Below are 26973 nucleotides of genomic sequence, written 5' to 3' on the forward strand. Positions count from 1 at the left end.
CCATAACAAAATGTTAATGACAATTACTAAAATCCCATCAAATTCTAATGTCATATTTCACTGTGTTGATCCGTGCTTGGAGATGAAGCTGCTCAATGCACAATTTGCTGGCAGTGGTAGATGTTTGCTGGTTGCTATTTATAGAACAAGGGGTCTAGACCAGCTCTGCAGCTGAACACTGTGTGGAGAGAGAGGATGGTGTGTGGCGTGAGGTGGTATTAGTCTTTGGTGGGTGGGGATGTCTGTGTGGGGTTATCTGATTAAGCGCCAAGCTTGTGTGCAGTGCATAAAGGTTGTGTATGTGTGGAGGGGAGAGAACAACACAACACAGAGAGAGAGAGAGAGAGAGAGAGAGAGAGAGAGAGAGAGAGAGGAAAGGGGAGGAGGTGGATGGGGAGCGGAGTTGATGTAATGCAGCCTCTGGCAGCCATAACGCAGGTCCTCAGCTGCAGGTCAACAGTTGCTGCGCGGCTGACCTGCTTCTAAATGTAGGCTACGTCTTCGCTACTTCAACAGCATTAATATTGATCGCATGGGTTGACTTTAAGATTGCTGACTGAATAAAACAGTCTTTATTAGATACCTCCTATTTTAGAGAGAGAGAGAGAGAGAGAGAGAGAGAGAGAGTGTGCGTGTGGTGGAAGTATGTGTGAACCTGAACACACACACACATACACACACACACACACCTACGTATACAACGAATACACACTGAAAGAGGGAGAGAATGGCTTTATGGCCTTGGCTTTGAAATATATATGAGCAGCTCTGAGATTCACCAGAGTAAATGTGTTTCTCATTCACATCGTGGCTCTCTTATATGTATATGTGGGGGGGTGGATCTTCAGTATCCCAGCAACAGTGTTCCAGAGTTAGGCGGACTGGTGGCAAGACCTGCAGGATGAATGGGTGAATGTGTGTGTCTGACCTAAATGCGTGTGTTTCTCCAGTATGTGTGTCCATATTCATTACATATGAATGATTTTGTGTGTGTATGTGTCTGAGCAACACATTTTTTTCTCGTTTTGTTGAGTCATTTGCTGATGCATTTGGCTTGTTTGATAACAAAATAAAAAGCTAATAAGTCAAATATTGGGAAGTGTTTTTGAGTGTCATTTTTTTTAAATCATCACTGCTATTATCACCTGCAGCTCTCTTTATTGCCCGATAACTCAGCTAAACACGTGACCTTCCTCTTTGTCCTCTTCAATAAATGGGGGTGAGGTTAAAGGCAAGTGATTCTTAACGATAGGGTGAAGGCGTGTGTCACTGCCCATTCTGCAAACTGTGTCCTTCATACTTCTTGCATCAAGTCCCACACAAACATTCTGGTTCATGCAAGAATACATTCAATCATAGAGGACAATTTAAATCCCAAAGCCCTGCTATCCTAAAAAGGTTTAACTCTATGTGGATGTGTGTTGGGGCGGCGGTGGTGGTGTTGTGTGAACCAATTCTTAAACGGAGGAATTGGATATGTTGTGTACTTTCAAAACAGAATTCACAGGGAATAAGATGAAATATTGCAAATATATAATTACCTTTGTGGGTTCGTGTCAGTCCGTGCGTCCGTGACTTAGTGCTCAAGGACCCGACGTGGTTTGTGGCGACTCGCACTTCTCAAAACACCTTGTTTCATACTGCCATTGACTGCCTGCTCACTCCTCAGTCACCACTCTTAAACGGCGCCCAGCTTTTAGGGGCTGCAAGTGATAACACAGCTGAGTGCACCCCCGACCCTTAGCTGCTATATATATATATATACACGGCCAGAGACACAGGGGAGCGGAAACAGTTTGCAAACTCTTATTGTTGTGGATGGCGTGTTTGGATAACAGCTAACGGAACTACCAGTACACACACGGCTGACTACCTCTCAGCCTCTGCTCTGCGGCTCACTTTTATATGTTTGGCTAACAGCTAACAGCTCATGGAACTACCAGTGCACACACTGCTGCACTTTGCAGACACTCAGATGCTGCTAAGCAGGCAGACAGCTTGGTGATTTTATCTTTGTGTTTTGGCACGATTGTGTGAAGTGGATCATACAACGACTAAGAGACCGTTGCTTGTATAACTACGTTTGAGTTTGAATGAAGTCTGTTTTACGAGTCTTTGCAGCCCTAATTGTATTCATTCAATCACACACTACAGCAGTGGTCGTAGCAGAACCACCCAGCGGAGATCTGCACTCGACGGAGCGCGACTTTCTAGTTATTTATGTGCTTAATCAAAAAGTCACCTTTTTTATCTCTTCCATAAAGGTTATATGCCAGGCATTCATTGGCTTATATGTAGCAGTGGAACCCCGCTGTGCATGTATTAGCCGAGTGGCTGATATGTTTGAAGGTTAGGTACTCTTAGAGTAATTGGTATGCTACAGCTGTGCCCCCCCCACTAATTATAATGTGAATTTATAATGTCGTGAACCATCCTAATGCACTCACAAATATGCAAAATGTCTAAATAATGATAATGATGAACATATAACCTGAACTTACACACAAAAGCTCTTGCTTACTGCTTATGAATGGGAAATATCTACAAAGCATGCACACAGATAGCACAGGCGCACGGACGTGTGCAGTGGTTGCAACTCTCTGTGTTGTTTTTCCTTTTCCTCCATTGAGCCTGATCACAGCCGAGTGATTTCAATCTGTCTTTTATAACCATTTAATTCATGCACAGACTCTCATGTTATCTTTCCAAATTCCCCCTCTACAGTATTTAATGAGAGCACAAAACCCTTGTTACAACAATTCAGGCAGCCAAACAAAGGTGTTTGTGATGGTGATGAGGTGGGGGAGTCTGGCAACAATAGATGTTGTGTTGTGAAAGAAACAAGCAACTGATGACTTCATTGTGGGTTCGTAATGGTAGATTTATTATTCACCGATCTCTTTTAAGAATTTTCCAGATGAAAATGTTTGCCTTTTCCAATATTCGTTCACGATGGTTACTGGGATTCTCTGAGAACTACTGCAGTATGCAGTCACAGGCTTTCATTACCACTAATGTTGGCCAGATTTAATATTCCCATGATAGGCCCTGCGCTCCTACACAGGTGTATTCAATTGTGGCTGATCAGACTTCAGTTCAGGTTGAATCCTGGGGATTACATGAAGTCAACAGACAACAGGTGGTCATTGACTCTTCCTTTGAATTGAGATTCCAGGCACTTATGGATCATTATTGTGGGATTGTTTGAAAACATCTTTATTTTAAGATGGTGAACATGTAGACAGGATAAATGTGTATTACTGGTTAATGATTGCCAAAGCAGGGCCGCTGTGACAGTCAGTGTTGCTGTTATGGGTCGTCTTCAGTTCTGTAAAGACAATTAAACTTTAATCTGATACATATAAGGTTTTATTGTTATCTGTAGCATTATTACGGTGCTTAAAACAATAATTTCTCATACTGCTTTTTGCTGGTAAAACTGTGATACTCCTGGAACATTTTCATTCAACGCTAGTGAGCCATGTCTCCACATCACTTCAGAGCAGATAACTGTAGTTGAGGCACTGCTGGGAAAATGAACATGACTAATGGCAGACAGCCGCAGCGCATGCAATGCATTTCGGAGACAGTGTCGTTTTGCCTAGTCAGGCCTTGATATGCTGAGTCTAGTTTTCTCTCAATTAAATCCAGATGCAAAATTAACAGAAGCTGTGGTCTCTTTACTAATTAGTGTGAAGTCTCTGTGGTTTATCCTGAGAAGATTGTTGAAATTTGGATGCCTCATTAATGTGTTCAGTATGAAAAAGTCTTAAAAGGATGTGCACATACAGGTAATAGCAGGTATGTTTGTTTATGACAATATGTATGGATGCATTTGTTGTTCACAATTGTGTCCAATTGTCACAACAGCAATCATGCAATGTGAAAGTAAAACATTTTTTCAAATCTTTTTTTTTCCTGCCCTCCAGCAAAGTGGTCAGTTACAAAAACTAGACAAATGACAAAATGACAAAAAAAGTAATTTCTTTCAGATGACAGTTAAATTAGTTTTCTTTCAACAGAACGAAAGGTCACAGTTTTAGAAAATGGACAGTTATCTTTTTGAAATGACAAAGCTTCGACTGGATTCACCACACAGTGGAATGTAATAGGGGCAGAAAAGCAATAATTTCATTACCTTTTCTACATTAATCAAAATATTGTTTTGTGTCTTTCCTTGCAGACTGTACGTCATGGCTTTCCTTACCAGCCCACTGCTTTGGCCTTTGACCCTGTGCAGAAGATCCTGGCTATCGGCTCCAGAACAGGCGGCATACGGATGTATCCTTTAACCTTCATCAGCTCTCTTCCTCCCTTCCTCTTGTCTGGAGACACTAGAAAACTCAACATACATGAATACATATTCATAGTAAATACATTACTTGGCCTTTGCCACTATTCATTATTTTACATTATATAAAACAAACTGAATTTATCCCAGTAAATCACATGTGCCTTCATCATTTCAAGTGTTTTCTGTAAAAATAAATGTTTTTATTACAAATGCACTTATAAGTAACACTGATATTTGTAAATCGCCATGACCTACCCATTCCGCCTCCATTCCTTTCATACAGAACAGCGAGGCACAATAATGGCACAGGCTGTGTGAAAGAGGCTAAAGTATCTTTAGTATCTACTCCGACACAAACCTGTGGCACTGCTATAGTGTGTCTCCATGCAGCGGCCGTCCTTCCTCCGCCCCTTCCCGTTCTAATTCTCATCCCTCTTTCAGCCCTGTCATTTCTTGTTGCTCGGGCTGTCATGTCACAAGCTCAGAAATGTCCATCCAACAGCCCGTCCCCCGGGTAACCCGGTCACAGGGATGGGAGAGGACGTGTGGGTGAAACCCAGGTAGGAGATTACACCCTCATAAATACCCAGGGTTCCCAATATGCCTTTAGGGAAGCAAGAAATTATTGATGCTGCAGCAGCCGCACTGCTGATCGTGCTTGGGTAATAGATGGACAGACAGAGTGATTTACCTGCTGAAAGAAACAGAGAAAATATGAGACAGGGACAGAGGAAGATGTGACATTGTTTGAATATTTGAAATAGAGGGAAAGAAATGGAGAAAAGGAGGCTCTCTCGAATGGATGCCTGACTGTGAAGCAAGGCTTCGATTTCAGTTGGATGGAAGCCCTTGAGTGACTTAGCGTTTGTATTGACATGCTGCACACACCTTCATCTGCTCCCATGTGGCCTGTCACTGACTCTCTCGCTCTCTTTCTCTTTCAATTGCATGCTCTCACAAACACAGATTTCTCTATTGTGCTGTTTCTCATTCTGCCTCGCCCTCCATCGCGTTCTGTCTAGAGGACCTATACCCAACCCCCTTATTTCTGCTTATTTATTCAATTCACCCTTCCTCTGTCCTTCACAGCCTGTCTGAATGTTGTTCCTTTTCTTCCCTGGGCTTTCAATGTCTACCTGCCATCTTCTCTCATGGTATCTCTTTGTATTGTTTTTTTCCTCGATTGCTTTTCTAATGCGTTTCTCCTCTCCACGTTCCTTCCTTTGTAGCTGCACAGTGGTGGTCATTGCATGAATTTGTCATGCTGTTTGTGTGTGTCAGTAAAGGCAGCAGAGTGATCCATATATCTTAGTTTCCCCAACAAGTGTGGTTGCTTTGTCAGAAAAAACATTTAGGCAATAACCTGTTAATAATCTGGATACTGGTCCCAGTTGAGGTACTGTGATTTATCCAGTGAAGTGATCTAGATACAACTAGTCTAGATACAACTAGTCTACCCCATCTGAGCTATACGAGTTGGGACCAATTCGCTCTAATATTGGTATTGGGTTCTGATACTGACGTAGTTCACTCATCAGATATTGAATGACGTTACTGATTCACATAAATATGAAATAATGTTGGAGAACGTTCCTCCTGTATTGGGATGGCTGCAAAGAAACTACTTTGCTACGCTAGCATCTTTAGCACAGTGGTCAAGTTGCTGCTCAAAGCCCAGAGCCTCGTGGGTCGAGGACAATCCGACTCATTAAACAACATGTGCATGTTTTGAACTTATTTAATAGGGTTTTTTTTAAATACACTGTTCTTGCTCTTTTATTTCAAATAAGAAACCTATGAAGGAGTTGTCAATTTGCCATCGCACTCTTTGTAATTCTCTTATTACTTATGAACTTGTATGGACTTGTGTATTGAAATATACTTGCTAGTAGTTGAAAATGCATTGCTGTGCACTTTCTTTGTTCAAATTTCTTTCATGATAGAATTAAGCAGTCAATTTCATTTTCATCCAAAGCCTCAAAGGTGAGAGGATGTGGAGTTGTCGGGGCTTAGTGTTGTCTGAAGCAAGACTTTAGTACTCAAAGGAAGTTACAAGGCATAAGCTCATTATGATCACATTGGGTACATCATAAGTTTAAGAAAGGCTCATGCCTTTAATAATATAATCTTATATTAGCTATTCATTGAAATAGATAAGTTAGCCTCTTTATAAGCATTAGTTTTCCAAATAGCATTGAACCATTTACTCGGTTTAGAGCTTTACCAAGTTTTTACAACACACAATTATGTTCACATGTTTCCTGATTACACTGAATCCTGCTGCACAAACAGCACCCTGGCAAGGGAATCACCAATAAAACAAAAGACCAAAATAAAACAAACTCATCAAATGGGTGTGTATTGTGTATCTCCTGATCCAAATTTGAAAGCAAACAACACGACCCTGTCTGGTAGACTCCCGTAGTATTCTGTGTGATTTGAATTTCCCAAATGACAAATCACTTTTTTTTTTTTCCAATCATGATTTCTCCAATAGGTGAAACTTAAACCCTCCATAGCGACCAAGAAACACAAAAGACACACACTGTTACATTCCGTTGTATAGTGATTTGTTTTGAACTCTATTGTTAAAGCCTGCACTGTGTCAAAATGTCACCCTGGGACTGGTCCTGCTCTGGTGAGTGGTGCATAGTGACGATGTCATCAGGGTTGGCGCAGTGGGTTGGCAATGAGGCTCTCTGCAGTGGGCTCCTAGGACACTCCTCCCTCTGCCTGGGGCGAGATTACCAAAATATCCCGAGATTTGGTTTATTGAGAGCAAATAGGAAGAAACAAAGAGAACGACAAGTGTACGCGTGCGTGTCTGTGTGTTCAATGTGTTCCTTTGTCTATTTCTGTACCTAAACATTGCCTGCTTACTGAGTGTGCGTTCATGTGTCCCGTCTACCTGTGTCAATATAGTTTACACAGATGTATACGTGTGTGTGTGTGTGTGTGTGCACGTGTGTTTGTTTCTTATTGTTGTTGGTTTGTGAGTCGGTGCAGCGAAAGAGGATGTACTTTCAGCAAAGGGTTCATGTAATAGAATTGCCAAAAAGGACAGATAGAGGGTCCGTATTGATATCAACAGCTTTTTTTATTTAACACCTGACAGTTCAAATTGATCCATGTGTCCCTCACACAGCAAATCTCTGAATCATAGCCACATTCTTAGAGACATTACCAGGTCCTGAGGCTGTTGCATTAGACTGCATTCATTTCAGCTAGTGCACATGCACCTGATAAACTGGCCACAAAGGCTAAATAATACGGAAACATCATACTTTGCTGCGGTAAATATCTTTGATATTGATTCGTAATGTCAATGGATGCGAAATCAACACCGAAAATATCAATAGACTTGACTGAAGCTGATATTGCATGTCGTCCGCCATCAACTCTAGGTGCTGTCAAGACTTTTCCCCTGCCATAAATCTGTCGACAGTACTGAGTAATCGAGATACGTTAGCCAGCGGTGAAACCGGACCTCTGCTTATAAGAGGGCGGCTGCCGCTTTGCTTGTGAGGACAAATTCTCTCATCAGCAGCCACATGTTGTTCAACGACCGGCAGCAAGCAATTAGTAAACCTAATTTGAACTATAGAACATGAGCGGACAATGGGAGGAGGTCACAGCTGCTGTTACAGTCCAGTATTAATCACACAGTCTTACAAACAGATTTGCAGTGTCAGTTCGACAAACAATACCATCAGATAGTTATCAATTGGGCATTCGTCGTTATCACACTGTGTCACTGGCTGACTGTGTTAGCAGGCTGCAAACGTAGTGTTGTAATCAATGGCTCAGCTACTTCAGAAAGTGGCCAGTGCCATAATCAGATGCTCCCCAGATCAAGACTGTTGGGTGTATTTGCACCCACCGTGCTCTATTTACATAATTATGCTTTCACCACTGTTGGCACAAACTCTGTTTCCAAACCTGAGCTCGCACACCCGTTGCCATGGATAGGAGCTAACACACACATAATCACAAAAAGACGTAAGTCCTGCCTAGCTTCTCCACTGGGTCTTGATTGAATTACACCTAATCGGATTTGCAGCCCTCTGTTTGTAAACTAGAGTAATGGCCGTTTTCACTGGTGCCAAAGGTGAGCAAGCAAAAGTGCTGCTCTGGTAGTAAGTCTGAAAATGGATGAAGCAGCAATAGTAAGCTGTTCATAACCACACGCTGCACTCTATCCTTACTTCACCCTTGTGGGGTGCAAGCTAATAGAATGAATGGCTCTACCCTGCATTCATTTCTAGCTGTAAAAAAAGAGGAAGAAAGAGAAGGAAGGTATGTGTTTTTACTGTGGCCTGGCAGGGGCCTGCTGCAGACTGATGGCAGTCACGGACAGAGTTGCAAAATTGATAATTTAAAAAAAGCTGTAACACAGATGCCATATTGCTTATCAGTTACTGACAGTCTGGCTAGCTAACTAAGGTTACTAAAGTTAACTTGTGATAGTCTGCTGTTTTCCTAACAGATGTTGCTGTTGAGCTTTCCAACCTTTATATGTTTCCAGCCGAGTGGATGAAGTTAACAGAATCATTTTTCATTGTTTACTTTCTGCCCCATCCAGTCTAACAAAAGTCGGCTAAATTGTTGACTTTGTTTCTGAACAGGAACACTTGCTGTTTTGTGCTGTAATGCAATGCTTAATATTTACTACCAAATATGATCTCGTGGCACACAGTGACACAGTGAAACATCCAGTGCCAGAGGCTGGCAGATCTTCTCCACGATGGTCATTTGTTTTTGCTTTACCAAGAGCTCACAGTTGTGGTTCGGGGGTATTGTCAAAATGTTACACAATCTGTATGCAATTTTAGTGGGAGGACAGTAGAATATTTCTATGTACATGTGTGGAAATACTTTCTGTAGTTAGATTTATCTTGATTGCATTACTTTCATCTTTAGCCACTGAAGTATTAAAGCAGCTGGAGGAGGAGCAGCCTTTTGTCCTGATGCAAATTAGGATAATCTGTGTAGAACACTACTAACTGTATCAACGTTCCATATAATGCTGAATTCACATTACAAAAATAAAATGATTATATAGAAGAAACAATAAGGAGTTTAGAATAAAGCCATAGCCCAGCCTCATTATGGTGATTGCAGTGATTGAGGGTATATTTGATGTTAAATTTTACATTTGGACAAGCTGACAATTATTTGTGAATTTCTTGCTCTCTTTCCCTCTTGAACCCTAGGCCTATTTTTAGGCCTCTGCTCAAAAATTGCATACCCATACTCAAGAGACTGTAAAGGTACTACAAGGTCTATTTGAATACTTTTTTTTTTTTTGGATAACAGAAACACTTGTGAGATTTGTTCAGATGGGTAAATATTGTGTATATGCTACTGGTTAATGGTAAATGAAGATGGCACACAGCTCAAATTGAAAATTGTCAGGTTCGCCTGAAAAAAACGAAATGTTATTGTTTTATTGTTTCACGGAGAGAAATGAGGAAGATATCTCTGGATTCGTGTTCGAATTCTCTAGCAGTTAGACGCATTGGTCGGCCAAGCTAGTTGTTAGCGCTTTGTGTGTAGCCTTCTCCGGAGTGCGAAGCACGCAGGCTCATGGTCAAAAATACGTGATATTGTGTACAATCCTCTTAGTTAGTTAGTATAATGGTGTATAATTGTGTTCGCAGTGTGTAAAATGGTTTACATGATTAAGTTGCTCAGAATTTCTTCGTTAATTTGGTATATAGCATGTATGGAGCATTAATAATATTTTTTAATGGAAAAGTCCATTCTACGATATTCGGAACCGAACGAACCCCAAATGGGGCTCACTCGGGTACGAGAAGATAAATCAATTGTCTGTGCTCTCACTATAGATCATCCTCTTCATAAATTCTTATCCCCAATATTGCCAGTCTTTGCTCTTTTTTAGTGTTTTTTTTTTATTCCGCCCTGTTAGGGATGGCGAGGTATTCGACAGATGAAAGGTCAGCTGCTTATTAATAGCAGCACTGAGAATAGTCTAGGAAATGCCACTGGTATTCGTTCACAGTCCAGCTTCTGCTAAATGATACATTGCAAAATGTAGACAATATGACATGGGCTGTGTAGAGCAACAAAGATCATGGTCATGTTTAGACCATGCACTGATGCTTAACAATCATACATGAATACAAGCATCATAGAAGAGCAAAATATTAAGGCAGGCTTGTTGTGGTTTCAAAAATCAGCAGCAAAATTAATACAAAATTGTAATAACTGAGTATACTTCAAATCTCTTCTGTTCTGTCCCCCGGTCTGCATGTCGAAGTGTCCATGAGTGAGATAGTGTACCCCAAGTTGACCCTGAAGGCAGTGCCATCGGTGTGTGAGTGAGCATTTACATTAGACCCTGATGGGCAGGTGTTCCCTTGCGTGGCAGCTTATCAGTGCATGAACGTGTGGGTGAATGTTAACATAAAGAGTGGTCGGAAGGCAAGAAAGGTATTTAAATGCAAGTCCATTTACAGTATGAATATACAAAAGCTGGCAAGATAAAAACAAGCAGAAAATATTCTATTTTTCACCAAAAATTAAAAAGTGTAGTTTTCGAAGAAAAGGGGCGTCTCCTCGACTAGAGCAGGCAGACTGACCTTTGCCTTTATTTGATGTGTGAGGAATTCCTAACCTTTACTGCACAAAGGTCACTGAACGCTTCTGTGGATACTGTACTGTGGAAATAGTGGCTGTGAAAGTCTCTTAGTTGAAACATTAACAAAAATTAATTTCAACCATATACCCATGAACATCTAACTTCCAGTCTCTGTTTCTGAAGCATGAAGCACATTTAGCGGACTTGTGTGAATAGTATTTTCTTTCTGAGTAAAGCAACAGTGTTGCTGAGATGTGTTACTCATCGGCCCTCTGGCTCATGAGACTGCGCACACTCTCTCATGTGCCCACACACACACACACAAACAAAGAAACAAACATTGAAAGTCATCTGATGATTCCTAGAGAATTCGGCCTCTGAATTCAGTAGCATCCTATCGACCGTACTGTACTCTCCAGCTGAGAAGAACTTGAAATGGAAAATGCGAAAAGAAATGTAAAAAGAGGCCTGTGAGTCAGTGTGCCTGCATACTTTTGTCTGTGCACATGTCCATGAATGTATGTAATCCTTATATGTTCCACCATAACAGGTGGGGGTGCTTTTAGTGGATAGAAAGCACAGAGCGAGACAGAGACAGAGAATTGAATGAAGGTACCATAGAAGCTGAAAGTCAAAGACATATGGCTCCATTTCTGTGACAGCACGCGGTGCAAACTGCTGCGCAATGTGCAACCCAAAGCACTGGCGAAGTGGCATTTTCACTGCATGTTGTATGAAGGCAATTCCCCCTTCAGCTGATTGACTGCAGGTCTGTGATCCAGCTGCAGTCTCTAATTGCCAACCCTAATTGGAGTCAGGCACATTGTCAAGCTGAAATTATGCACGTCGGATCCACTGGCTAAATTTGTGCGAAGGGCACCAGCCTGTTGCAAAAAAAAAACAAAAAACACACATACATCTGTGCTCTCGCCCAAACCATTCTTCACACGTTCTCACGCAGTCTAAATCAACACCAAGGTTGGAGACTGACGTTTTGCAGACGTTTGCATGCAAAATTGTGTGACAATATAAACATTTCTTTTCACAAAATCATTTGCCAATGCGTGTTTTAAGAACCAATATTTGACGACAACTAATGTCATCACATTTCTCTGCTGTCCCCTGTTTAGTTTCTGTTTGATGAACCTCTTCCAATCCATTTCGAATTACACCCCCACACCCCCCGCCCCCCCCAGTAAACCCCCAGGAATGCAATGTTTAAGCTGCCCCAGTTATAATGAAACAGTATATTCCATTTTCTATGTGAACCGTGTTCATATGCTGGTGTTTAGTCACTAAGGATTCTAATCATCTTCATCAGCATGCTTTTATTTTCCTGCAGTTTAATTTCCCTTCACTTCTTTCTCACACTATCACATTTGACCACATTTATTTGTTTTGTGGAAAGAATGCAAACGAAGCCAGGGCCTGACTGAATCACGGGTATGCCGTTATAATCACAAGCCGCCAGGACATTCTGCGAATGCAATTAGCTGCACTGCCAATGCAATGGTACATGTAATCTTTAAGTCTTTAATTAGATCAGATTACATGTCCCTTTGAATGATGTGATTTTGCATGTTGGGACTTGATGTTTACTCCACGTGATGGTGAGGAGGTGTGTGTTTGCATGCACACTGAGCATGGTTCTTCCACTGTGTTGCCGCGTGTAAACACATTACGTAATGCATCGCTCAATTCATCAGATGCAGAGAAACCTTAAAGGAGAGAGAACGACAGAAAACAACGGAAGGATTTTTTGGAGTCTGTGTGACGGATAAGAGACAATGAGCTGCTCAGCATTCTTATCTCAGCGCCCAGTCGTGTCACGTGGAAAACTGTGTGCATTGCAACTCAATAGAAGATAGGACTGTTAGATCTGTGTCTGCGTTGCATTACAGTGGAATTCAAAAAAGTCAAGAAGCAATAGAAACGGTAATGAGGGATAGCTTCAGAACAATTCCTCTCCATTTAGAGCACTCTAAAACAATGTAAGGAGCTTGTCATACTAGTCGCCTTAGGTGATGCAAACGTAGACATTTAAATATCATCTATGTGTCACCAGCACAGGTGTCCGTTACACTTTCAGCTCCATCTGTACAATATCTGAAGTTTGGCTCTTATTCACAGTAGGTGTTAAGTCTCACATGCAATGTCTGAGTAGTTCCCCTATTAACATCATTTCTTAACTTCAAGCTCTGGGCCACGATTGTAAAGTACAGGGTCTTTATTCATCATTATATAAACGTTTGCACCTTCACACTGTACATACAGTGGAAATGAATACATTTATTATACAATTGATACACTATTTCTAACTGAGTACAATTTTTTACTTATGGAACAAAGGAGGTCAAAAAGCAGTAATGCTTTCAGGCAGTGTCCTGTGTTGCATATGATGACAACTTCTGTGATAGTGACACACACATACAAATATACAGAGATGCAGCACACTGATGATAAAACAAGCATCTACAGAAGCATATACACACACACATGCTTTTTCCATGGGAGTCTTGAAGGTAATTACGACAAATTAAGGGTCAGTGATCTCTCCTGTGAGTCATGTAGCATCGCGTAGACGCAGAGATTGATACAGATATTGTCTACCAGAGATTTTGTTAAAAAGTGTCTGTCACTGTATTATCTTTGGCTGTAATAGACAATTTCTGGGCACTGCTGCAAATCAGTGAGCAGGCACACCTAATGGAAATATTGGATTAGCAGGACGTTTGCAGTAATGTGATGAAGTACCCAAAGTTTCTAGGTCTTCAATTCAGTAGTATAGCTTGAAAAGACATTTCCATCTGATAATTTTCACTTTAATCCATCACAGTATATCCCAATGTATGTTGTTATTGCCATATCAAATCACATATGATGTGAAAGAGGAGATAGGATCAATGCAAACCACCATTATGAATCTGCCATAGGGGACAGCACTGAGGACATTATATCCCCCCAAATTAATGGTTTTAGTGAATCATGGTTTCCAAAGATTGTTTTTATCCCTATGATAGTAACCTTAAAGAAGACAAAAAAAAAATAGATATAGACCAATGGGCCAAAACATCTGATGATCCTTTGGTTTATTTTTCAAGGATATGCACTCCAAACATATAACACTGTTGCTTGGCAATGCTTTAATGAAGATATTACAAAATATTTGTCCTTGGTGAGCAACAAAAGGAGCTGTGACCGGCATGATAGTGTCACATGGTGAGACAGTGCAGCGTAGCGCATCATATCTCTTTAATTCATCCTGTCCATCAATAAAACAGAGTAACAGACACTAGCCAAAGGGCTTTACCAATGCCAGCTGCCTCCCTCGTTAATTTGATTCCTCACCTCATTGCCGGGGCCTGTAGCATTTAGCCACTGAGCAGTCCAGGTGTTTGGTCTCCACATCTATTTGTGAAGACAAAAGGGTTTTTGTTGTTGTTTTTCTGGTGTGTCCTCTTTGTCACAAAGCAGTTTGTTTGATGGATCTGGCCAAATGGACTGCAGGTGCTAGAGAAGGATATTATTTTCTCCTAATCCCCTTTATAAATTGGAGGACTGATCAGGGAAGATAGAGATGGGGAATGATACAGTAGGGACAGGAGTGTAGGGCTCATTGTTGGAGGAGGAAGTGCAGGATAAAGTCTCAGTGAAATGGCAGTTCGAGCATCTTTAGCTTTTGTAATGTGACGAGCGGATTATGCCATCAGGGTGTCATTTCGAAGGATTTCATCCAATTTCTCCGGGATTTGATCGCCCAAAAGTGTCCGTGTCTGATTGAGCACAGGGCCTCTTGAAAAAGGCAGTGATTTGGAGCAGCATACCACCCACGATACAGTTGTACCGGACTGTTGACCTTTACCCACACCTCCCCCAGATCAGTAGACGAACGATGTGGGAGAAAGGAAAATATCAGACCACGCTCTGTTGGGAAAAATTAAACAAAGTTTTTGCCATGTGACACACACATCGCACTTCATATTGCTCTGCCAGCTACTTGACCAACAAGCTAACAATACCTGATAACCGTACCTGATATCACGACACCTTGGCAAGCTCGGTGATCTAGAGTCAGAGGCAGCGCAGCTGGAGAGAATTACTTCTTTTTTTGCCTCTCTCTTCCTCATCATGGGGCTAATACAATGTATAGTGTATATAATATTAGTAAGAGGCAAACAATTGTAAACAATCAAATATGATTTGAATATTAAAATGGGTTATAGAGAACGATTGACAGCCTCAATATGCATGTGCTGCCTTTTGAAAAAGGGATTTTTCAGATTTATACTAAACCCTCTTTTATGAGGTCATACCTCAGTGCAATTGCCGCTATCTCCCCTCGCTTCTCCATCTCATGCTCAAACCAATAGGTGGCTATTTTATCTGCTCTTCTGGCTCCTGAAAGATGAGGAGGAATGATTAAAAAGGGCAGATCGGGGAGGAACAAATTTCCAGAGACAGATAAGAGGATCCTGCAGGGTCAGGCCGTACAAGAGGGAGATGTAGAAAAGAAACCTAAAAGAGAAGGATACAAAGGAGAGCACGAGAGGTGTGGTTGATGTGGGCAGACTGCGTTGATGAGCAGAGGAACTGTGTTTAGATCAAATTGAATTCTGTCTAAATGGAAATTTCTGTAGGGTGCTTGTGTTGTTGACTGATTAGATTTGAGGTGATAATTGTGTGTTCCCATAGCACAACGAGCACAACGAGCACACACATACACGTGTGTGCAGTGCAAAATATTGATTCACTTGGGGAAAAAGAAAATGGATCTTCAATCAACTTCCAGTTTCCTGAGTGAAGTGTCAACTGGTTAATTAGTGAGGTAGTCTGAGACATTCTGACTGAAACAAACACATGTAAGGCCCCTTTCCTCTCACTATCTTCGAATGTTTGTTTTGGGAATCAAACTGTGAGAAATTTGGTAATGTCAGCACAACATTTACATCACTACAAGTGATGGATTGGGTCGTATCCATGCCACTTATTAGCTCTTTTCCTTTGTGACTTTATCAATATGTTTTTTTTGTTTCGTGGACTTACTTTTAATGAAAACAAACTTCTACATGCGTCTTAAGAGCTTTGATTGACTTTGGGTGTCATGGGGTCTAAACAACATGTCACTAATGAGCTATTAGTGCACTGGACTTTACTGTCATTACCATCTTGGCTGATATTCATCACAGTTGCCATGTAAAGTATTGTCATCCATCATTAACCTCATATTCTTCTCTTTTGAATGTTAAATATGAGTAATTAACGACATAATGACAGTGGCATGCATTATTTTCTTATTCTGTCTTCCCCCTCTCCCTACCTTTTCTCTTTTTTAAATGCCTTTTATTCTTTCTTCTCATGTTCCTTTCTATTTATCATCCCTATCCCAATTCTAGATCATTCTCTTTATTTCCTGAGTGTTTTTGTCTCATTTCTACTTCTTTCTTTCTTTCTTCCTTCCTTCCGATGTTCCTTCCTTCCTTCCCTCCTGTTTCCTTCCATTTAGATATGATATTTGGACTCTGCTTGTTCCTAACATTCGTACTTTCTGGGGGTGAATGAGTCATGCCTCAATCCAGCAGCACTCTAATCACTTCCGCAATACCGCCTGCAGCTTCATAGAGACTGTGACATGCAGGCACGATCAGTGTTACATATGTGTGTCTTTGTGTAGCCGTGCACACATTCCAAACATGTATTGTATGTGCAGTTTAGTGCGCTTGTGAGTGAGAGAAAAAGCGAGAGAGAGAGAGGTTGGAAGGGGTGTCGTGGGCTCTGAAAAGGATGCACGCCTCCAAGTGTAAGCAAGCGATTGGTGTAGGTGTACATGTGTGAACACAAGGGTGAATGCAGAGATGCCTGCAAGGAGAGGAGGAGAGAAAGAGGATGGAGAGAGAGAGAGATCTTGGCAGCGTTGCAGAGTTGGGCTGATTTATCTTCCCACATTGTGACTCACCATTCGTCAACCGTACAGTTTACATTTCAAAACCGCTACTAAAAGACACAGAGAAAGAGGTAGAGAGAGAGAGAGAATGGGGGACAGGGAATAGAGAGCGAGAGCAAAGCAGAGAAAAAGACAGTTCAGAGCAGAATGTGGAAAGTAGGGCATCAACTCTTGTCTCGCTGTAGCCTGCTAAAAAACAAATCCATAAACAGCCCTGTATCATTTCCATAAAAAATCATAACTCATGGTTTTTTAATTGCAGATTGTGGTGGTATGTGTCTAATGCAGAGTGCATTCAGCCTTCGGAATCCATTATATTGAATGTACTGTGTGCTGTCTTGGTGGCTGGTTGGAGGATCCTGATCACAGTGTGTCTGAATCCATCGTATAAAGATGAACTAAATTCACAAACATAAAATCTTTCCAAATCAAGCTTTGTGAGGTTGTGAAGATCCCTGATAGGCTGTCGATGTCACATGATGCTCCTTAGGACGTCATTTGATGAAGAACATGTTCACCCAGCATCCACGTCAGACTGTAGCTCCAAGAGCAGTATAAGAACTCTACCGATAGCATACTATAACCTTGTTAGACATGGTTGTTTGACGTCGTGTGTGTGTGGGAGGACTGCAAGTATTGGGCGACTGCCTTGAGCAATCACCATCGAGTTAGCCAAGTAATGTGTCACTATTGGAAATGTGTACAGTAAATACCGGGCAAAGATTACACTTGAATTGTAGCATGGTTTGTAAAAACATGTAAGACATGAACGTTTTCAGAGATTTATGCTCCTGTATGTTTTTAGTAAAATCACGTTTTTTTTTTCTGTACGATACATGATTAGCTGTCCTGTATTCTATTCATGTGCCAGTCACACATACACTAACACAATCATTCACTTGTCTTCACATGTGCGTGATTACTCCTCCATTTCCCTGCACTCAGTGTTTCCAATCTGACCCTTAAAGCACCCGATGAGGACCGCAGAGCACTTAATATCGCCGAACAGAAAGGCATTTTGGGGCATTTTCTCAGATGACAGGTCAATGATTGCGGCTCTCGGTATGTTACAACTCAGCTCCCCTCCTACTGTTACATGATTGCCTCTTACTGCCGATTCATTTGCATCACACTGGCAGACAACATTGTTAAGCTGTGCCTCTGTGGGTAGAGCAAGTGGTCCTTTAACTATAAGGTTGGCTGTTTCATCCCTGGCTCCTTCAGTCCGCATATCGAAGTGTCCTTCAGAGAGACACACTGCGCGTGTTTGTCGTGGACACAACTGGTTTAGCTGCGATATTGTCAGCTGTGTGTCTGCCCTGGCATGGTTTCTGGCAGTGCATTGCAAGCCCATGTTATGTTGGGCAAGGGTCTGGTGGAAAGAGAGAGCATGTGTGACGAGTATGAAGTTAGCAGCAACGTTATCGCCGTGACTGTGGCAGTGCAGTGAGCGCACAGTTCATGTGTCGGTGAATAAATGGCACATCTCCTCAAGACGCGAGCCAAGTTCCTGAGTCTGGTTCTTAGGCCGTCTATAAGAAGCGGATGCAGTCACCCATTGATTTGTGGACTGCCGTTTTGAAGCCTCGAGTTCGGTATTTTGGCCGTCGCCATCTTGGTTTTTGGCCATCACACTGTGAAAGGGTTCAATTTGTAGGATGAAAACATGGACAAGGTATTCACCCCCTAAAGCATACCCTGCTTTATAGTCTATTTTACTCTCAAATAAAATACCCCCAAACTACCACGACCCAGGCTCACTGAAGGAGTGCTGACCTTTAAGGTGGAACAGGTTTTTTTCTTCTATTCAATATTGGTCATAACGTGTGACCTTATAACAATGATCGGTCAAAAGTCTACTATGCAACATGTTTTGGCGTGATTAAACTGGGCCACACAAAGGGACCAGTTTGGCGACTAAGCTGAAAGAGGAGAGCAGGTGATGTGAAATAAACTTGACAGTGACTCAGAAGTTTATTAATAATTCCTTCTAGAGGTACAAGACAACAACAAACCTTTCAACGGTTGATAGATTAAACCTAACACAGTGACTGAATTTCCTGCACAGGACAGACAGCAAAGAAGAAACTAAATAAAGACTGCTTTTATGCCCATGGACATTGATCATGGTACGACTAAACTGTACACAAACGACACAAGACAGGTGTGCGCATTGTTCAGGGAAACAAAGACAGTTTTGTAAACAAAATCGCATGGATGAAAACAACATCTGATTGGACAGGCTCAGTCATTGGCCGAGCTCTTCCACCAGGCGACAAGCATTACTAACAGCATGAGCTGCGGTGAGTTCCACAGCCAGCTTTTCTCACTGCTGTTTGGCCTGACAAGTGCAAAGACGCTGCAGATTGTGTGCGATACTCAGCACTGGAGCGAGACAGGCGTTTTGACACCTAAAGTGATTATCGATATATGCGCTGACATAGGCTTGGCTCATCAGTGAACCAATCACAGGGAAGATTGAATCCCAGAGAGAACAAGCCATCCAGAGGGAATGGAGGAATACACATGCAGAGTCAATTACGGTTATCAACATTTTCATATTGTCACTCACTCCAGGGTAGAAACATAGAAGCCCATTTGTTAAGGACGACTCTTCTCTGTGGGTTAGGAAAAAAAATCAATAAAACTTGTGGACCATTTTCACGGAAAAGGAAATCAGAAATGTGTGAAAAATTTGGTGACACAAATCTTTGGACAATTTGGAGATCAGCATCTAAACGGGAATTTTAGAATTGGATCGCAGACATTCATGGTTTTCAGAGAATGGACTTACTTTTTTGATCCCTCCCTGATTCATCTTGCGCCACCACAGGTCAAAGTTTTCAATCCTCCATTTAAATATCTTAACATGTTCCAAATGGATTATTGGTGCAGACGTTAATGCTTCCGACATGAACAGCAGTCAATACTTTGGTTTATGACCAAATACCTAAACTAATGACATTCCCATAAGCCTCAGCTTAACTTACTTCTTGCATTGGTCATATAGTGTAGCCTCTGCATATATAGGCCTACTTATTATTTCTACAATACATGCGCATGTAGGACAGTCAGTGGACTTCATTCGCTCCAACGACAGAGCAAAGTTCTGACACCACACACCAGAGGTTCTTCTGCGAGAGCTTTTTACGGCTCACCCTGTCAGCAGCTTTTTGAGCACCTGCAGAGTTCTCATTGAGTGATACAAACAGGATATGTGCCACTGTGGATGGATCACAGACATTTTACGGGTTAAGCCTGAGCCTTGAGCCTTGAGCAGAGTTGTTGGAAACGCACACACACTGAAACATATTCTTGCAGCCTGGTAATTAGACTGACTTGTCATTTCGACATATTGTCATCTATGACAAGTTATGGCTCATGTGCATTCAAAGAAATAAACGCATATATGTCACCATGAACAAACTACATATGAAATTCGCGGCATGGCAGCGTGGCTCCTGAAATATTATGCGCATGTATCATCCCCTTGCACCTCTGCATGGACACATCAGCTAATCTTTGTTCCTGTACATACAGGTTTATATTCATATATTATTAATTAAAAAATTAGTAAGTAGCAGCAAGAGGCCCCTAAACTGTGTTTTGAATAATTTTCTGCTTTCAGAAAAGCGATTACGGGTGTGTTTCCTATCGCTAAGTTTTAAAACCTTGCTTAAACTATTTGTAATACTTCAGCACATCACAAACGTTTCTGCCAAAAATATATGCAAGCAGTGATAAGCAGCATATTTTGTGTTGTTTATTGTTTTTGCTCCACCCAACATCCCTGCTTCTCTCTTTTCCTCACCTGTTTTATTTTCTGTGCCGACAGACAATAATGGTCCATATTTGCACATTTCAGCTTCCTTTTTCTCTACAACCGTCTTGCGCTCTTCCACAATATATCTCCCTTTCCAATTTTTAATTAACTTTCTTCCACCGTTTTGTTTTCCATGACCTATACCGTTTATCTCTCCTTCCCAATCCCCCTCCATCCATTTCCATCTTTCTTCCCATTCCCCCGCATTTAACTATGTTTATTATCGCCCTCATTATCTTCGCCCTCTCTTACTGCTGTTTCTCTTTCGCCTCACAATGTGGGGAGGCAGTGGGGCAGGCAAAGAGGCAGGCTGGGCTTACGGGTCATAATGATGGTTCTATAAAAAGCCTGCAGGCAGCTGAATCGATATCTCCTGTTGTCAAATTGCACCTTACCCAGAGACAGCGACTGGAGATCCTGGGTTTCTGCTGGCTGCTGCGTCTGATCTTTGAGTGTGTGTGCTTCTTAAAGCTGTGCGATTGTGAGTGTGAATCTAGAGTGGGAGTGCGTTTACCCTGTCAGGCTTGGCCACAGCAGGACCTTGTATTAATCGCTTTTACAATGCCACGTTCTACGGGAAATTACATAAAAATAGATAAGAATATGAGGAGACAATTTGTTCAGTATTTCAATCCTTTATTGCCAGGTATACGTAGATAGTTATATGTAAAAATTAAATCACAATTCTCAAGAAACTACCCAAGAAGAGCATCTGCAATCCCAAACCTAAATTCCCATCAGCCCGTAAAAAAAACGAGCGAGAACGAAATGTAACAGACAAAGAATTGCAATAACTACAACTTTATGTAATCAAAATATTTCAAAACAAATTTGTAATTTTCTCTTTTTCTAGCATCAACCTTATCAGCATGCATTAGCTCCTGTCACTGCCACTGTGTTTATATTGTTACTACCATTTGGAGTTACTTAAAATTCCCCTGATAGAAGCTTTAATAATTCTTAGTTAAAAAAAAGTGCCACTTTTTACAGTTATTTTGGGGACGGATTCTCCCTCTCTCTCTCTTTCTGGTGCATTTGCAGTCATTTCATTTGACCCGTAAGAGTCTCTATACGGCAGACGTGTTTCCAGCTTCTGGTGGACCAATTTTACTGCCTCAAAGCAGGTTATCTGCAGGTTAATTACTCACTGAGCTGCTTGTTAAGATGCAGCCAAGAGTGTAGAAATTGTGTGCAGCCTAGGCGTGTGTGTGTGTGTGTGAGTGTGTGTAATTGCTTATACACAATAGTCATTCTTGGCATTGTTTAGCAGTGGCTCATACAACACCACACCACTGGCATCTGATGGATGCTTTGGACAACAAAAGGTGTCTCTGTTTGTCTCAAGGACACTTGACAGTGAAGGTGTCGCCAGTACAGAGTGCTTGAACCCTGCTCCTCCTTTAATGATGAGAATGGTTAATATCTCATCCTGTCTATCAGTCTCTCTGCCACAATCTTAGTTTACAAGTGACTGGAACATCTACAACCATAATTGTAAGAACCAGCACAATACACAGTACTAGGTATGGTGTCCATGGATTGTATGCCTGCTGCTTTTCTTCATATAGGTAAAACGTTTTGGGTGAAATGGACTATAAAGCAGGCGTGGCATTTGACAAAAAAAGGCTCAGAAATGTCATTTTTACATTATGCCCAGTTACATGACTGGAATACACAGCACCACTAACTTGCCTCCAGGTGCAGAGGTTGTGTTTGAAAGCCCGGTCGTGCTATATTCTAATTTATTCTAACGTTGCCAGACTTTTAATTTGTAATGTTGTGATATAAATAATGACAGAAGAAACAGAATCAATAATAGTTTGCTGAAGATGTCAATCAAATGTGATTACAGTAATAATTGTGTTTGTCACATCATATTTCATAAAAAAATAATTTTAAGAATTAACAATTTAAACCACTCTAGCCAGACATGTGAAATAAGAGATCGTAACATGAATAATGTGCCTCAGTAATATTTTTGGATGAGACATGGAGAGATAATGGATAATAATAATGGTAGATAGCAGATGCACTTCAGCATTTTAATCACAATGATGTGAAACAGTCAATTACATGCACATATATTTAAATGAGGAGAGCTTGAGCAAGACATATGCCTTCTCTCTCTGCTCTTATCACATCAGAAAACAGCAGTGGGAAGAAGCATCTGTGTGTGTTACAAGATGTATTCACAGGGCTTGGCTTTTTGGTGTGACAAATCGATTTATTTCCCCCAAAAAATCACATGTAAACGGGTTATATGAGCAGTCTTCATTATTCACAACTTGACACTATAGCAGTCAGAATAAAAGTAAAGGATGCTTCAATGCCACAGTCAACACTCTTTCCCTTGGGTCAAAAAGAAATATTTTGGGGGTTAACCATCAAGACAGTGTGTGAGACAATGAGTCTACACTCAGTCCTAAGCTGACTGACAGTGGCTAGTATCTGCTAGACACCTTGTATTATCTTTGGACAAGCTACAGTTTCTCACAAACAATCATGGCCCGACAAAGACTCCTCCAGCGTAGATTTTCACTAAGAAAACATCTGAGAGCAAGTGTAGAGAGCTTTAAACAGTATGTGCCAACACAAACAGCCACCAAGCCAGCCAGCCACACAATTACGCACACTGACACAGACACACAAACATACACATACCTTGTTATGTATCCACTCTGCTGTGAGATGATTATACTTATTTCAATGCCCAGCTGTGTCCCCACTGCTCCACCAGCATTATTAAATGCACACAAAACAGTTATTATACACCCCCATCACACACATACACACAAAGAGAGGGCGAGGAAAAGGGAAAGTGTAATGGACGAGACAAGAGTCATTTTGATTCATACAGGATCAAGGAATGATTGTGAGTGTGGATTTGGTGGAAATAGAGAAAGGATGAGTGGACAGCAGGTCAGTTAGATTGAGACGGTCTCACATTGGCATCAATTGAAGAGAAAATCACTGTGGTTCACTTTTGAGGAATTGCATGGCTTTTAGAAATATGCAATTTGAATGTCAGCACTTTGAACAACAACCCAGCCAAGAATAATAAAACCACTCCTTGTAGAAAAACACAACATCTGTAATCATTTGCAATGGGGGTTTCTGTAGTCTGGGTTTCCCTTCTTCCATATTGGAGCCAGGAAATCCAAATTTGGGCTGAAGTGAGGGCACCTGGGCTAAGTAGTGACAAGCGCGTGGCCACCAGAGCAGTGCTGATAGGCTGAGAAAGTGGATGGAAACACCTTAAACCGCCTTTTAACCAACTTTAATTTCCAAATTCATAGACTTTTTATTCTGACTCTCACAGCCCACAACTCTGCCCAAATCAAACATACAGGGCATTGACATATTGTATGCCGTGCCCTTGTTGAATGATGAGTAAGTAAGACCTCCAATCATCCGATGCCTCCGTGACATGGTGGTTACAGTAGGCACCTTGGAAAGCAGACAGAAATACAGAGATTAGACCGTAGTCTGAGAGAAACTGTGACTCAAATACATGTTGCGCATACAATGCATGGATACGCACACACTTGGAACAGATGAACAACATACTGTAGCACGAACACTGCACACGGGAAATGTTCATCAACATGCTACGCGTGTTATTACACTCATCAAGGTGTTAAAGGCGGAAAACACTTTGCGAGTCATCAATTCACACCACATATCCATAAGTTGTGTTTCGATGTAAGATTTATTTATATACCCTGCCCTCACTCCTCACTTACATTAGTATCATCTGGTAGGAACATATGGTCGTAGCTAATTTTAGTGTGGGATTTTTTACAATAAATCATCCATATTGCTATGGATACAGTAAATATCCCTCCTCCATCCACTTTGTGTATAAAATGCAACATATATTCTGTAAGTGTTGTGTAGGTGACAGAACAGGATGGAAATACCAGGTGACTGCAGAGAAGTCTGTCACAGTCTGGGGTTCAGTTGCCATGGATTGAAAGGAAACTGTACACTGCGGATTACACATGACTAGCTACATAGTTCAGCCGCAAATACAGAGCATTGTTGATCGTGTGTATTCGGTAGTCTCGCCTCTGATTACATTTGCAAGATTAATTCTGAATCAACACTTTCCCAACCTTAACATCTGTCTCTACTTGCTGTTTATATCTTGTAACATTTGAAAAAGCCTCGACGATTGAGGGTTGATAGCTCACCGTGAGTTTTGCGGATGGAGTTGGTGACGGACTTGCATATTCTATTGGACGGTGATTTCTAAGATGGGAGCAGAGATTTGTGGTGTTCCCGTCTTTAGTTACGACTTGTTTATCGCATAGCGTACAAATCACTCTGTTCATGTTCTCTGGTTCTCCATTTTTGTTTGGTTTAAAGAAAAAATATTTATTATATTAACTGTAGTGAATCATAAAATGACCATATGTCACCCACATTAAGGAAACATGCTAATTTGAAATACTGGCTCCTCCGACAACACGTACAGCGAGCGACGCTGCGCTCAGTCCGCCCTGTCTCTGTCATTGTCTCGGTCCAAAAGTCAAAAAAAGATGGATGTAATCATTTCCAAAATCCCAAACATGCTTTTATCTAATGCAATATTCTGCTTCGTTGGTGTTTAGCCTTTTTTTTAATTCTAAAACAAGGTAAAGCATTTAGAAAGAAAAAGAGACAGGGAGAGACTGAATATAGTGCAACACTTGTCATATCACCCACGATTATGTCAAGCGGAATAATTTTAGCATGAGAACTGCTTAAAGGCCTCTTAAATAGCACTTGACTGAGCCTTATGATACATGCCCCGGGCAAAAAAGTCAGCAGCCTCACCAGTTGATGATCTACGTAAAATACATGAAAATAAAGCACTGTTTGTGTTGCAGGGCTATTCTGTATTATAAATATAATAAGCCCTGTATTTTTATTCTAACATTACCCTGTTAGGCTGCTTAGGTTACATAAGCAAGATGTTACAAGAGAAAAGGTTTTTAGGATGAGGACTAACTAGCTTGTTGCCAGACGTAAAGGTATGTCAGGTAACAAGTTTAGCTTGGCTTGCTCACTTGTAATATCACCAAATTTCCCAAATCCAAGAGCACTAACTACTTACTATATAGTGTATATTTACTATCTGTCATTTTTAATTGTGTGTTTGAGTTCTGGGTAGTGTTCATTGCATGGCATTTGATATATGTTAACATTTCAACACACCACCTGTCAGTGATGACGCAAAAAAGAACGATTAGTAAGTGTCCAAAATCTGAATTTACTGCTCATTGTTGAGTAAACTACACAGGATCTAGTCTGAAGCTAGACTCACAATTGAAAAACAAGCACAGCTTGTTAAGAGTGTAAATATAATCCAAACCAACTGGGAAAAAGACCCTCCGGATGCAATAAGGAAGCACATGTTTACACCCAGCCGTTATTCATGACTGGAAAGACAAGCTTACCAAAATGAACTCAGCGTGATGTTGGAGTCAAACAAGTTCAAATGCTTCAGAGGATAGAGAGGAAGAACATTTCAAGAGTCAGCAAAAGGATGTACAAGAATACTGAGGTATTGAAGCAGAGAACAAAGGATAGTTTCAGATGAATGAGGAGCCTTAGTGTAAGATGCAGTCAGATGTTTCTTGCCTGATCTATACCTACTTTAAGTAGAAGATTGTGCAAAGCTCTACATGCTTTGGTTTGGTGTTTGTTCATCAAGCATCATGTAGATGAGAGCCCTCAATGGCCTTTCTTCACGAATGCATGCCGGCTTGAATGCTAATGTAAGTTATTAAGGCATGGGTAATTTTAGTCCACCATACAGCGATGCAATTATCAGTTTAGCCTCCCCATCTCCTCCACTGTTATCTTTGCTTGTGGCCATCGCCAACAAACAAAATCATTTGCCATTGTTTCTAGTGTTGCACTTACTTTATGTGTTTGTCTTCCCTGCTGAGAAAAATACACAGTCTTGATTGGAGCCTATTGTGTTAAACTCTAGATTCGTGTTTGAAATCACTTTGGTTGTTCATTGGTAAAAAAAGTTATTAAAAATTGCAGTTGCAGCAACACAGCAAGTGCAAACAAACCTTATCGCACCTTAATAACGCAGATGTGTGCCTTATGTCCTTGGTCACTCTCACAGGTATTAAGTGTTGTTAAGTGTGAACCCATGAGAGACGACAGCCCTCAATATGTCTATGATCTTCGTTTGATTAGCTCGTCAAAAATAAACACACACACACACGCATAATGATCAGCAAAGTATATATGAGAGCATTGAGCCAGTTGTCTCCAATAACAAGAGCTATTTGTTGGTTAAATGTTAATGT

General features: G+C 41.1%; 1 protein-coding gene across 1 annotated transcript in view; it reads left to right on the forward strand.

The window, feature by feature from the left end:
- Positions 1 to 26973, forward strand: part of stxbp5l (syntaxin binding protein 5L) — a gene marked incomplete at both ends in the record, with an annotated part of 108968 nt that overhangs the window by 13263 nt on the left and 68732 nt on the right. Inside the window, one exon of the mRNA XM_079169820.1 lies at positions 4184 to 4281. Within this exon, the coding sequence (XP_079025946.1) occupies positions 4184 to 4281 (98 nt within the window). The remainder of the gene's footprint in view (positions 1 to 4183; positions 4282 to 26973) is intronic.

Source organism: Pholis gunnellus (assembly GCF_910591455.1).
Source record: "Pholis gunnellus genome assembly, chromosome: 12".
Classification (NCBI taxonomy): Eukaryota; Metazoa; Chordata; class Actinopteri; order Perciformes; family Pholidae; genus Pholis; species Pholis gunnellus.